The sequence below is a fragment of the Cariama cristata genome, unplaced genomic scaffold (assembly GCF_000690535.1).
Source record: "Cariama cristata isolate BGI_N322 unplaced genomic scaffold, ASM69053v1 scaffold28364, whole genome shotgun sequence".
Classification (NCBI taxonomy): Eukaryota; Metazoa; Chordata; class Aves; order Cariamiformes; family Cariamidae; genus Cariama; species Cariama cristata.
Genome location: NW_009612942.1, coordinates 9,587 through 23,143, shown reverse-complemented (window position 1 = coordinate 23,143; position 13,557 = coordinate 9,587). Strand labels below are relative to the sequence as shown.

The 13,557-nt window shown below is 44.8% G+C and overlaps 1 protein-coding gene across 1 annotated transcript in view; it reads left to right on the top strand.

Moving 5' to 3' along the window:
- LOC104160646 (MICOS complex subunit mic25-like) overlaps positions 1–11,469 on the top strand; it is a 114,926-nt gene extending 103,457 nt beyond the window's left edge. Inside the window, exon 8 of the mRNA XM_009698828.1 lies at positions 10,919–11,469. Coding sequence (XP_009697130.1) covers positions 10,919–10,942 — 24 coding nt within the window. The 3' untranslated portion in view covers positions 10,943–11,469. The remainder of the gene's footprint in view (positions 1–10,918) is intronic.
- The last annotated feature ends 2,088 nt before the right edge of the window (positions 11,470–13,557 follow it).

Below are 13,557 nucleotides of genomic sequence, written 5' to 3'. Positions count from 1 at the left end.
TTTTTCTCGCTCCCCCTCTGGGGCTACTGTTTTAGGATGAGTTGGTTCCAAATGGACAATGCTTTTCTAGCAGATAAATGGACACCTAAGCAGCTGCACTGGTATCTATCATGAACAGACACTCTGCACAGTGAGGGAAATTACAAGATGGGACCAGCATCATTTGTCATATTTAAAAAAAAGAAAGCTCCCCCTCTACTTGAGCAGCATCCACAAGACAAGTGAACAGCACACTTACAAACTCTTACTTTCTTTTCCAGTCTCTTAATACATTTTCAAATGCTCACGTTAAACATTCCATCTTTAGATCCTCTTTACAAAGGATGTGTTTTAGACAGATGGAAGCAGGTCTCTGTCCTAACACAGATGCAGGACTATAAATTTGCAGTGGAGAGGATGGGAAATAATTATTTAGGAGGCTTTTGTGGCTTATTCCAGCATCTGATAATCTACCAGGGTGCCCTCTGAAGAGAGAAAGGGACAGGAAGGAGCTAGAGAAATGCTGAGCTTGTTTTTCACTTCGTAAATATTTTTAATTTTGAAAGAAGGATTTGGAATTTACACAGGAGATATTGATTGAGAAATAAAGATGCATCTCCCAGTGTTTGCCATTCTTCCTTTGTTTGCTCAGATCCATGTTTCAGGTTGTAGGGCATCTTATCTGCTGTTCTCTTAATTGCAGTGGTTATGTTGAGTGCCAGTGGGCAGTTGCTCAGAACAAATCCGTCTTGCTGAGATACTGACTACGATGGCTTCGGCGTTCAGGGCTGAGCAGGCAGCTTCATGCAGGTTCCTGCCTGGGTGTGCCTGTGGTTGGGCATCCGCACGTAATCGCATGACTGAACATCTCCGTGGCATCCCAGTCTGTCCACAGCCTCTCCGTTCCGGTCCGTGTGTCATGCCTGGCGGGAACACCCAGTGCTCTCCTGCCCGGACTGCGAAATCCCTACCCAGTGCTCACACAGGAGGCAGGGCTTCCCTGCTCCTTGGCTCCTTGATGTTGTAAAAGGGGAGCGGCAGAGTGACATGTTTAGGGTTTCTTGGATGACTTGAAACCTCTAAGAGGTGTGGTTGAGTCATTTGACTGTCTCAGTTCAGGTCATTAACATTTCAAAACACCTGTTATTTTTCTGTCTGGTTGCCTGAACTTGGTAGAGAATTGTCTAATTGGGGCTTAGTGCAGGCTAGCCAACCAGACTTCTCTTCCTTGTGATCTAATCGGATCTTGCAGCTCCTGGGACCAGATATTTCAAGATACTTAAAGATTGGCAAGAGTTAGACATGTAATTAATTCTTTAAAATCTGATACTCAAATACCATAAACGCTCAGTCAGCAATAAGCTTCTGGTGCAGAAGAGTTGCAGTGCTGAGTCAAATGGGCTGATTCTGCTGAAAGATACTTCAATTTCTGGTTTTGTACCTGGGCAGTGGAGGTAGTCTCCTAGTACAATATATTTTTTTTAAATTTTTTATTTTTAATTTACCTGTAGGCTCTTTACTGTGACCCTAGTCTTTGGGAAGTGTTTCATAAAACCAAGTAGAAGTTACATCCCACATCAGTCTGCAAACAAACATGAGAATTCCCAGTCCTCCCTTGGCTCTGTCATTGCTGATTTTTGCCTCTTCAGCCGTACGAAAAAGAGCAACATCTACACCCATACGGGCAAGATGAATACGGCTATCACACAAATAAAATTACTGGCTGCTGAATAGCAACAGCTTAATGAAAATGTGAACTCTTAAACAAATAAAGCCAGTCAAGCTCATAATACTTCTGCATGGAATTTCACTGTATCACTGAACAGAAATAGAATTAGACATAGCAAAAGGATATCTGAGGAAGTCTCTGCCTGCCTCTGTGCTTGGTATATGAAGCTGGACTAGACAGGAGTTAGCAATACCTTAAATGTGGACACGCTACCCTGACCTGGAGCAGAAATCTCTTTATCCAGTGCAGGATCCTGCTAAAGCAAGGCAGAAAGGGACAAGATAAAGCACTAGATTTCCTCTGAAGCCTAAATGCAAATTGTACAGAGGGATGGATCCCTTGGGAACTGTGATTTTTTTGCATTTCTTTAGCATCTTCTGCTGGTGAATAATTATCGTACCTCTATGTCGTTGGTAAGTAGCATTACTGTTATGTACAGAAAGGGAAACTGAGATGGGGATTTATCTTCAGCTGCTGAGCCAAGTTGGGAGGAGTCTGACAGCAGAGCCTAGGACTCTGGCTCATGCCCTCCAGGCAGTGCTTACCTTCCTGTAGCACATGGAAAAATTGCAGGTTTTAGTAACACTTGCAAGTAGCAGGTGAAATCCCCAGGATAAGAATTTAACAACCGCTATTGAGGTCTCATCTCAAATGCACAGTGCCATAGCTGAGGCATTGTGAAGCGATTTCAGCAGCTCTTCACGTTCTTCCCAAGGACTGGACTTTCCTGTGTTTCCATCTTCATGAAAATTCCTGGAGTTAAAGACGTGCTCGTTAGAACTAGTGCAGGTTAATAATCTGTTCCAGGATGAGATGTGGAAAGGCAAAATGCAGTATGTAAAGTGGGATCAGCTTGTGAAGAAGCCCTGCAGCCAAGGAACTGCTGTATCTGCCTCCAAACAAAATGATGTCCTCTCTCCCTGGCTTCTCCCATCTGTCTGTGTTTGACTGTCAATGGTCAGAGGCAAGGGATGGGATGGGGTGATCCCTAGGAATTCAGAGAACAACTCAGGTTGCTCTTTCTATCTTCTGTCTCTCTTTTCCTCCACCCCGAGCCTGATGGCATTTCTTCACAAGAAAGCATGTCTCAGCTAGGCTTGGTCTCAGACTTATGTGGAGTCCTTGGTGTACTGAACGTGTATTGTGTCTGGGTCACACAAAGCTTTAATGCGCTGTGGAATTAGAAACGTTGTAGGAGTTTATATTCTAAGTGTCTTTATTTTCTAGGTGACCTTGTGAAATTTCCTTGCACCAGATCTGTGCCTTGCCATCCTGCTGCCTTTATCTAATTTGTTTTCTTGTATATATTACTGATATCCAGTGAGGTGTAATTTGTTTGAGAAGTGGCACTTGCTACAAGGATCCTGCTAGTAATCCCTGCATTGAATCCCTATATACAGAATGTTCCAGGAATAATTAAAGTCACAAACTTCAGTCTTGAAGGATGCACAGGGGAACCTATCCTGAAATGAGGTTTGGCATATCTGACTTTTCTACTTCCAGTGCTTTTTAACAGTAGGATTTGCTATTTTTGTTCCAGGACTGAAGTAGATTTAAGTGGAAGTCTGACATCCTGAAATTACAAGTCCTAACAACAGTGTTCATCAGTCAGTATTCTTACTGTATCCTTTCTCTACCCCTTCTCTCTATTAATTTTCCTCAATAGTCTGCAGGGATCATTTGCCAGCCTGATTCAAATTCCTGCACTTTCCTGGCATCTTGTTTTATAACATCTTGCATCATGTATTTTCCATTTCTGTAATCCATTTAATCCAAAATACTGGAGTGGCTTTGCAGGTATTTATTACATTTCTTTCTTCCTTGTGTTAGGGGGTAACAGGTCATTTATACAACTTAATCCAAAATCTCTTGGCTTCTGGGATTATTTTTTTCCTTTTATTTTCCCACTGACTATCCTGGGGGCTGGTAGCAAAAGCATGAATGAGAGTATGGAGAAGTTGCCTTTATTTGTGTATACTGTTTCATTACGTGGTGCTCAGAGCATGGCTTGGCAGTTTAGCAGTTAAACCCCTGCAGCTGACATTCCCCAGCACTAACATTACTGTTGCCTGTCCTGAATTTTTGGAAGTGTTGGGCTTAGGATTTGAAATAATGAAATGCTGTTGCATCAGTAAGTGGTTTTCCATTCCTTTTGGCTCTGGAAATGGATATTCACAGTTGGGTGAAGTTCATTTTAATCCTTACAAAACCAGAGCTGGATTTGTACAAGTTGTCGTTGTTCTGATTTAGAAACATTCTGTGCCTTCTGGATCCCTTTATCCCTCCCGGAGGTTGATCCACGAGCTTGCAAAACGCTCAGGGTGACTCCACTTGCAGGATGGAGGGGAATCCAGTGTTATCTCCTTCCTCCTGCATTGCCTTCTGTTGCTTGTTCCAGAAAGGCATGGTAGTGTTTGTAGTGTGTACTTTCTGATGTGTATGGATAGTGGGATGTAATTATCTTCCCTTGAGGTAAAGTTATTATGCTGGCTGTAGAGAGATAGAGAGTCACAGTCCTAATGGGAAATGATTTAAAGCAGTCTTGACCAAGTCTAGTGGAGCTGTTTCAGACCACTTAAAACTCAGCCAGTCCTTCATGGCACTTGTGATATGTCCACTTTATGTGGTGAGAGACAATGGGACTAACACTTGTCAAGGGATAAAGAAAATCTATGATAAACGGCAGCATTGGCTTTGGGCAAGTGTTGTGTGCTGCCACAGGGGAAAGGCACTGACAGAGCCCACTCTTGATTATTATTGTTCTTGATACTGATTTGGAAAAACGCAAGGCACTTGCAGAAGCAATAAGCCAGTAGTCATGAAATCTGCCACCTTGGGCTTCCTGTGCTACAAAAGCTGCCCCTCTGCCCCCAGGCTTGATTGCTGCAGAAGCGAGAGGATCCTTCCAGTTTCCCAAGCAGGTGGCTGGGGAGATAGTGTCATAGTCCCCAGATCAAAGCCAAATCGCTGGTGGATGCACTAGTGGTCTACCTGGGAAGTTCAGGCTTCAAACATGCACTGACTTACAAGGCAAATTTGGTCAGATGTTGTTTAACAGCAAATACTACTTTATGTTACAAGATGTCAGAGGAAGACAGAGTTCAGCATGTTTTGGCATGTGGTGAAGCTGTGGTCAGTAGCAAGGAGAGAAGGAAGACTTTGGTAGAGCTGATGGAAGGTGGCAGTCAGCAGTTGTAGGTCATATTGAGGGGCACTGGCAGGTCTGTTGGGACCAGCCTGGGACTAAAAAGCAGACACTGCTTCACATAAGTGATTTTCTGTATTTCAGTCCTTTACAGAAGCAGAGTGTCCAGGGCTGTGCAGGTTAGCAAAGCTCTAAGCTAGTACCCAGGAGAGTGAGAATAACTAATAGTGAAATGCTCCATGTCTGATTTTCATCCTTTGAGCTCCTCTGTAATGTTATTGGAAAACCAAAAATTGTTTAAATAATGGAAGAGACCCAATGAAATTGTGCAGTGATGCAGAAGGGGTGAGGAAGGGTTATTTCCTTTCTTTCCAGTACTTTTCTCCTCCCGCCTTGCCTCCCAAACGTGGGTGGAATCTGTGCGTCAGGCACTAGCAACATCAGCCTGGCCTGGTGGCTTTTCTTAATGGTGAGAACGAGATTAAATGCAATTAACGTTGATTGAACAAAAACTGCCCTCAGTTTGTATGCCGATTAATTAACAGTCATCCTTTCAGCAGTGACCCTTTGTAAAGCGGTGTTTGTTCCTCCTGGCCCCAGTGTTTTCTAGCACACGTCCAAAATCAAAAGCACTGAGCATGTTCCCTACTGCGATGTCTGGGGCTATCAGCTCAGCAAGGAGATGTAGCCCCCAACCGGGATGATTTTTTTTGTGCAGTCTAGTAACTGCAGAGCTGCTCAGTCAGTGGCAAAACATTTGATGTTAAGCAAGGCTAATGACGGGAGCTCTCTGTGAGTTAGAACAATGATCAGAACAATTGTCTGGAGGAAATCAATGTTATAATGCATGAACAAACAGGTGAGTCTCAGAACAGCTAGAGATAAGTTGTGCTAGTAAATAACTTCATATTTGGATGATGCAGAGCAATGGAGAGGTGTCAAGGCAGAGCAAAGCAAACAGTGTGTCGGCTCTTGTGAGTGAGAGTGAGGAAGGGGGAGAGGAAACCAGAGAGACTGTTTCTGTTCCTTGCACTCTTTGGTGGGGTATGTAGACCAGAGGACTTCCACGTGAAAGCACTTTCTGGGGTGTTCTGACAATGCATCTGGTGGGTTTTTTTGAAAGATGTCTTTCCTGCTGTCAAGCCAGCTTTGAAGACACCATCTGGGGAAGGAGCCAAGAAGTCATTGGGTGAACTTCTCTGCTTTGCAAAGCTATTGACACCAGTACAGAGAAGAGGGAAAACAAAACTCTCTTCATAGCTTTTTGAATTAATGTTTTTTGTTGCTGCCAGGCATACGCATGGCCCTTCTTATTCCAAACCCAAGGACAGCAACTGTTGGACTCCTGAAGGATGAGAGAAACAGAGAGGCTTTTCTGTGCAATAACTATATGGCACAGAAGTGCTGTGATCCATTAGTCAGTACAGCTGCTCCACAAAATAGCCAATATCCTGAATGTAACAGAACAAATTGCACATAACCAAAAAATACCTACAGCGTACATCAAACCAAAGTGACTCAAATGTCCCTTACAGGCACTTTGGGGTGCTAATAGCGCCGCAACAAATGCCTTATCCAGTGGAAAGGCCTTGAACACCCATCTTAGGACAGGTCAGGATTTTTGTATTTTGTTAGTGCCTCTTTCCAGACTAACAGACGAACAAGTTGTGCGGTCGTGTTACCGAAGTCTGTTGTGTGCCAACAGGTATTCTAGTTTTGAGAGCTGCCTGCACACAGCAGGGAACTAGGAACTATGGAGATTAATTTCTACTTCGTCACTGATGCTCCAAATGTGCCATGTCACTTACCATGGAGATCTGCTTTCTGATTTCTTCGTAGCTACACAGTGCCCATATGTGTGAGCACCATGGTGTGACTGCTTAAAGGAATGTTAGAACAAAGGTAAGGCACTCACTGGAGGAAACTTGCAGGGTTTACCCCATGAGACTAAAGGCTGGTTAAATAAATATGTCTTAGCACATCTGAGGCTTGGCAAACAGTGACTCTGGCAAAGACTGAGGGAGGAAGTTCTTCAGGGTCTGGGCTTTCAAGGAGGGAGATTCCTCCACTGGCTGTGAGCCTCCAGTAAGGCTGAGAGCTGAGGCGCAGAGCTAGCCAGCAACTGCGGGAGGTGGAGAGGATGCTGCAGACTCGCCAGGCAGCCTGAGCTTCTATGCTGGGGTGCAAACTGACAAAGAAGGAACAGGAGGAAGACAAGAGAGCAGTGCATTAGAAAATCTTGCCGAGACTTGCTTGCCCTGATGCAGGTACCAAGGCCTCGGCGCTCTGTTATGGGAGAAGGACCATGTTGGGTGTTGACTGGACTCCTTTCTCAGTAGGGGTGAGATTTGTGGAGCACATCTGCTTGCAGAGCTTGACCCTTTCTCCTCACTGAACTGGAACCAGAACTGGAAAGCTGCAAAGTGGCGGGCTGTGTCAGCTGAGCCGCCAGCCAATTTTGACTGCTGTTAGTTCCCAAGCGGAGTCTCACGGTGGTGGAAGAGCATGGGTTAGTGGCTCAAGGTCCTGCTTGCCAGAAGAGGCGTGGAGGAGAGCACTGTGTGCCCTCCAGCTGGATTTGCTGTCAGGACTGAACAGATTGCCATTCCTGTTTGTGCTGCAGACACAGCTGTGAGGAATTGCCTTTGTATGGACCCCTTTGTATGGACACTGTATTCATATGTAGAGGCGCTGGGCTGGAGCTCATTGAAACTGGAACCTGGTGTCTACCTGACATTGCAGTGACATTAAAAATAGTCTACCCACCCTGTGCAGGAAGGGCACAGTCCCTTCTCATTAGAGTGTGCGGTGCAATCTCAAAGGCTGCTTGTTTCCTGAGTTGTTGTTCTGCGGAGACTGCAGCAGAGACCAGCTAATGCCAACTGTGGGGTGATTATTTTGTGATGAGACACTGAACTTCTTCAGGCTGAGCCTCAACTTGATTAATTGGGAGTATCCTGTCGTGTGGGAAGAGCTTGTGATTGCAAGCTGCCTGGACTTTTTGCATATGCAACTTGTCTGGTGCATATGCAACGATAAGGACATGTAGGAGAGCTCAGACTGCTTCTTCCCTTTCCTGCCTCCTTCTGCTCAAGGTAAGTGTCGTAGCAACCCAGTAGCATCTTGCAGGGAGGATTCCAGGTTGGAAGGAAATGAAAGGGCGCCAAATCTATATCGGCATGGTTGCAATGCAAGGTGGAATTAAAACGCTGGTGTAAATGGCTAGCTAAGCAAAAAGTGTGTTTAGTCGTAGAAATATGGTGTCCTTCCATGCTATTACACGGATTGTGAGGCATGAAATTGATGCAACGGTGCTTTTAAGTAGTTAGCCACAGGTTTATAAACTGATGACCTAGGAACAGTGAAAACAATTATATGCATATTCTAACAAGCATAGACTTATATGGTGGGCTAACAGATCATGAGGCCTACAGAGCTTCTGCTGTGCAGCGTGCAAGGGCTGTGTGATGCTCTGCAGTAGCTGGCAGAGACCTCTGGCCTCCAGTGTTGTTAGCTGTTAATTGTGCCTGCACTGTACGGCGTGTTCTGCAGAAGATCCAGAGGAGCACAGGTTCATAGCCAGCCAGAGACTGTATTCTGGTTTCACTTTCTTTGTAAACCAAACCTTAGCAATATTAGAGGGTTCAGGATGGTAGTGGTCTACACTGGCATGGCTAATACTGTGAGATCTGGATTGGCATCTGAGCAGGAAAGTCTGAAACGGCTGGGAAAGTCATACCTCTGAGCAGGCTGTTGTGTACTGGGAGTGCTTCAGTTCCCCCCAAAAATACCAACCCTATAACCTTCATGAACACTCCATGCTCCTGATGAGGGATAGGATGTTAATTAGTTTCTCCATCCAGCACAGGCTGGTCTTAGATGTAATTTTATCAGGCTACTGTTGGGAGCAGCGTGGGCTGACCAACGGTGGGCTGACCGACGGTATCGTTACCTGCATCCTTTGTTCACAGAAGCTTCCCTTGGTGAGAGCTGCACAGCAGGAAATTGATGTCTGGCCTGCCTGGCAGCCCATCAGTTCTGGGTCCAGTGCTCACTGTGCAAAAGATTTTGAGAAAGTTTAGTCATCCAGAGTGAGATGGAACCTGATGTTTTTGCGCAAGGAATGTTTGTGAGCCTCCAGCTTGATGCGTCCCTGGCATGTGGGTAGGTTAGGCTGGAAAGAATTGATTGAGGTTAAGTGCTGGCTGTTTGCGTTTTCTGCTGGAATGAGTAAAAATATATAGTTATAATTTTGTATGTGAAATTGTGTAACTATGATAGTCTTTAAAATTACTTTAAAGAAAAAGGTTGTACTGTCTTCCATAAGGATTAACCACAGAGTGGCCACATCAGTGTGTTTTTCACAAAATGTAGCATTCTTTGACACTTCATTGAAGTGTTACAGTGTGAATACAGCAAATTACTTTATTGCAAAATTGATTGCGAGTTGTTGCTGCTTTGCTCGTTACGATTTGTGTGAGTGCGGTTGGAGTTTTTAAAATGTATTGCTCTGTGCAAAACTTTTAAGTCACTAATGATGAGAAAAATTAGCTGGGAAATTAGAGTCAGTTGAGTACTATTGATGGTTCATTTGTCAGGTTTCTGGATAAGCTTTGTCTAAATAATTTGACAAATAATTTTCTCTTTATTATTGAGACCTTTGAAGCTTTTCCAGTGCATTGTTGTTAGAGATGGGGCTGTCTTTGGAGATGCATGGTCAATGTAGACTGAATATGCTGACCTTGCAGGTGTTAGGCAGCGAATATCAGCCTGCTATGCAGAAGTAGCCCAAATGACATACCTTCTGACAGATATTGCCGAGTGTGCTAGCATCATTATTTTGTGATGTTCTCCTTTCTGATTCACATTCAAGGAAGCACAGCTTCTCTCCTAAGAAAGGCTGGTGTCTAGAGATTAGAACCGAGCTCAAATCCAGCCCTAGTAAAAATGAGCGGTGAGATCATGTGCAGCTAACTATTCAGTTGTCTTTCTGTAGTTGGCTTTAGCAGGGTCCTCTAAACATGCGTAAGTACTGCCTACTCTGCAAAATGGAACTGCACCTGTCCAGACCATGAGGGAAAAAGTAACCTGTTGACGGACTCACCCTGTGCAATTCTGTTGTTCGTGTAGCTGCACCAGCAGTTCATTGATATCAAGATGCCATTGCTGATGCATGAGAGCTGATTACCTAGGTTTTGAAGTAGGGTCCAACATCAATACCCCAGATCCTCAGAGGGACAGGTGTTACAGCTAGTGCCAGGTATGTTCTCATCTACTACTGATGGCATTGTTGGTTTGATTTCTTTGAATTTATAGGAGCGATAAGGTAAAAATAGGAAGAGGCCATAGCAAGCTCTGTGATCTCCATCCTAAAAAGGTTGAAAGCCTCTGTTTTTCCTACCCCTCAGATGTCCACAACTCATACGCAGATACCTGCAGGGTCTGAGGACGTATCACTCAGAAAACAGGAGGTTGCTGTAGGGACAAAGCAGGCATGATTTCGCTTTGAATTTTAGGAGGGTTTGGGTCTTAATAGAATAAAGACTGTCAAACATGTCAGGAGTTAGGACAGTCTCTGAGTCCTGCTCTTTCTTCCTCTCCCCTCTCCAGTGCTCACCCTTATGTTGATCGTGTTCCAGGATGAGTGAGTGGTGTGTGCGCATCTGATGGCAGCTAATCGAAGTGCTCCTGTGTCCTCCTGAGGCTGGGACTTAGTGTGGAGCTAACTTACTCCTGTGACCCAGCTGCTCTGAGGCTTACCTGAGACCGTGGCCTTTCTCTCCTGCTGTAGGCCATCGGATTTATAAACCCTAATAATTTGTAGCTAACCTTATATTGTTGTTCACAGAACCAGTCTCGCCTTTGGTATCATGACCTGCTGTCTTGCTTCTACAGCCCTCTGTGCCCTTGAGTGTCTTGTGTTTTACAGCAGGTGAAACCTGATGATTTTTCTGTGAGGTTTTCACCCTGCCAACGTCACTCCGTAATTTCTGAAGGAAACAGTCCCATGTCAACTGCTGCGTAACTAACTTGCTGCCTTTTCCTTTGTCTCCTTTTTCCTCCAGGAGCTGTTAGTTAATTCTGGATAAACATCAGCCACCAAAGAGCAGAGGACAGGGACCACAGATGCCCTTAGAAGCCCCAGCATCCTTCTGGATAGACACTGACCAAAACCGGTGCCTTCTGCCCTTAGCGGTCCAAGACAATGACATGATTCCTCTTCTGATTGCCTGCATGTATCAGCTCAGTGGAACTTCCTGGAATTGGGAGGAGGGTTCCGGGAGAGGAGGACGCTAGCGTTTCCTTTTTTATCGTATTACAATGTAAAGAATGATATTGACCCCAGGTGCTTCCAGCACGACTTGTAGCCTGGAGGCTTGCTAAAAATGAGCCTGGTTCACCCTGTGCTAGCTTTGGTTTCACCAATCCACATCTGAATTTCAAGAGCTGTTATCTTTGTCCGTTTGCTCTGGAGAAAGGGGTCCGAAGTATTTGGAAGTAACCCTGACTAGCTTGTTAGGATTAACTGTTCCTAGCATGCTGCCATCGGTTAAACCAGCAGGCGTGTTTCTTCCCTTCCAAGGTTCCCTCCTAAACAATAAAGTGTTTAATGGTCACTGTGTGCTGTGAGATACTTTCAGTCCCATGAGTTTGTAAATTGCTGTTTTCTACCTACTACCCATGCCAATAAAAACTCCAAACAAGTGTGAGGAATAGAAATACTTCAAATCACAGTTTATAAATCACAAAACTTGTTCATTTTGGTCCCGGGCTGAATGACTGTGGCTTACTCCGAAGTACTTGGAAGAGTGCAGAGTCCTGGCTGAAGGGAACTGGTGTTGGTGAATCGTACTGAGAAAACCTTTGCCTGCTGAATGCACAGCCCAAGTTACCTTTCTTTGCACTAGCTCTTGTGTGCAGTTCCTGCTTTGTCTGCCATAAACTACCGTCCTTTTCAGCCTTGTGCTCTGTTTTGAGCCCTCTCCTTGCAGAACCGAGGGACCGTGGGAGCTGTATGCATCTGGCTTTTCATCCTTGTAGAGGGAGGTGTGGCAGATTTGCTAAAGACCTGTCAGCAAACCAAGGGAGCAGGTCTAGCTTGGTAACTTGATTCCCCTTCTCTGGCTAAAGCTTCTCCTCTGGCAGCATTTGCTGCTCATGTCCTCTCTGACTGTATCTGACAGTTTCTGAAGAATGTGAACATGGATTTTTGGAGGTCATGTCAGAGTTTAATGTAGTGTTTATGAAAATGGATGAGGGGGGCTGAGAATTGTTTTCTGTGTTATAGTCTGCTTTGTCTCTTTTTTCTTTAGGCAGCAACTTAGTGCTTTACATCTTCGTTAAAGCGACAAAATGCCTTTCCTTCTTGTGGAGAGCTGATGCCACAACCCTCTTCCTCCTCAGAAGCGATATTTGCTTGCACAGGGCTCATCTCTGTTAGTCTCAGATCTTGCAAGAATTCCAACTTTTTTTCACTGTGCAGGTCAAATTTGCTTTCCCCAAGGGAGGAAGGGCAAGTTTTCCAAACCGAAGTAGGGCACTTGGTGCCCTCAGACCTGTTTGTAGCAGTACTGGGTGGGCTTTTGCTGCTGCTGCCATGCCAGCTTTTGGATCTGTTTGGGATAGCCAGGTTCTACAGAGCTGCAAAACTTCTGACTCTGCATGTGGAAATTTGGAGCACCAAGGTCAGTCCCTGACTAGATTTTAAATTATTGTTGGTTTGAAGAGAAAAGTACCTATTTTGTCTCTTCCTCATTCTCCTCTTGCCCCTATCCAGTGTTGCCTTGGCATGAGTGATTTGCATGTCATTATTTCAGCTGCCCTAAATTGAGGGGGACTATGGTGCCAGGGCTGATTATTTGGTGGCACTGGACAATTTTCTCTGTTAGGCAACTGTAATACATTTCCATGTTCTTTTATAATGAGCTTTATTTACCAAATTGGCAATTCCTGTGTTGAGAAATAACTGATTACAGCATTCAGGGAGTTGCTGTCGTCTCAAGATATGCAGGTGTCTGTGGAACATAAACAGATGTGATCGTTCAGACAGCATACTCAATTGATAGAGGGTAGGGGGAAAAATCAGCCATAAAATCATAAATGTAGCATCTCCGGCTAATGTTGGCCAGGTGCATTGGGGCTGTTTTGCAGTCCAACAAGGACACAGTGGCACTCTAAAGCCATCCAGTACCTCCAGATGAGAGACTGCTTGATTATTAGCTGAAAATATACCTCTTGCGTGTCATCGCACTTCAGTACTGGCTTGCCTAACTCTCAGTCTCTGTTAGTGTCTGAGGACAGACATTAGTTCATCGTGTAGCCTTGAAGTGAAAAACTCCTCTGTCCTGCCATGTTGGGTTTGATTTTTAGCTTACTCCATGACGAATGTCTGCAAACTTCTCAGTAATCGTCTGTGTGGGGATTATGGTCCCATCTGCCTTTCAGGCAATCCCTTTCCTTTGGTGTTTCCTAGTACCCAGGAGCAGTTTATTGTTTCTGTTGCCCTAATCATCAGCTCAGGTATCTGAGCCTGGGGAGAAAAAAAGATGAGCAAAGATGTCGATAGGAAATTGCCAAAGATTAACTTCATTTTGCAGAGCCTCAGCTGCCATCTGAGTAAAAAATGTACAGGTAATGCAGCTCTTGAGTGTTTTCTCTCCCCCACCCCCACCCCAATCTTTGCTGCTCCTATAGTACCGAGGCC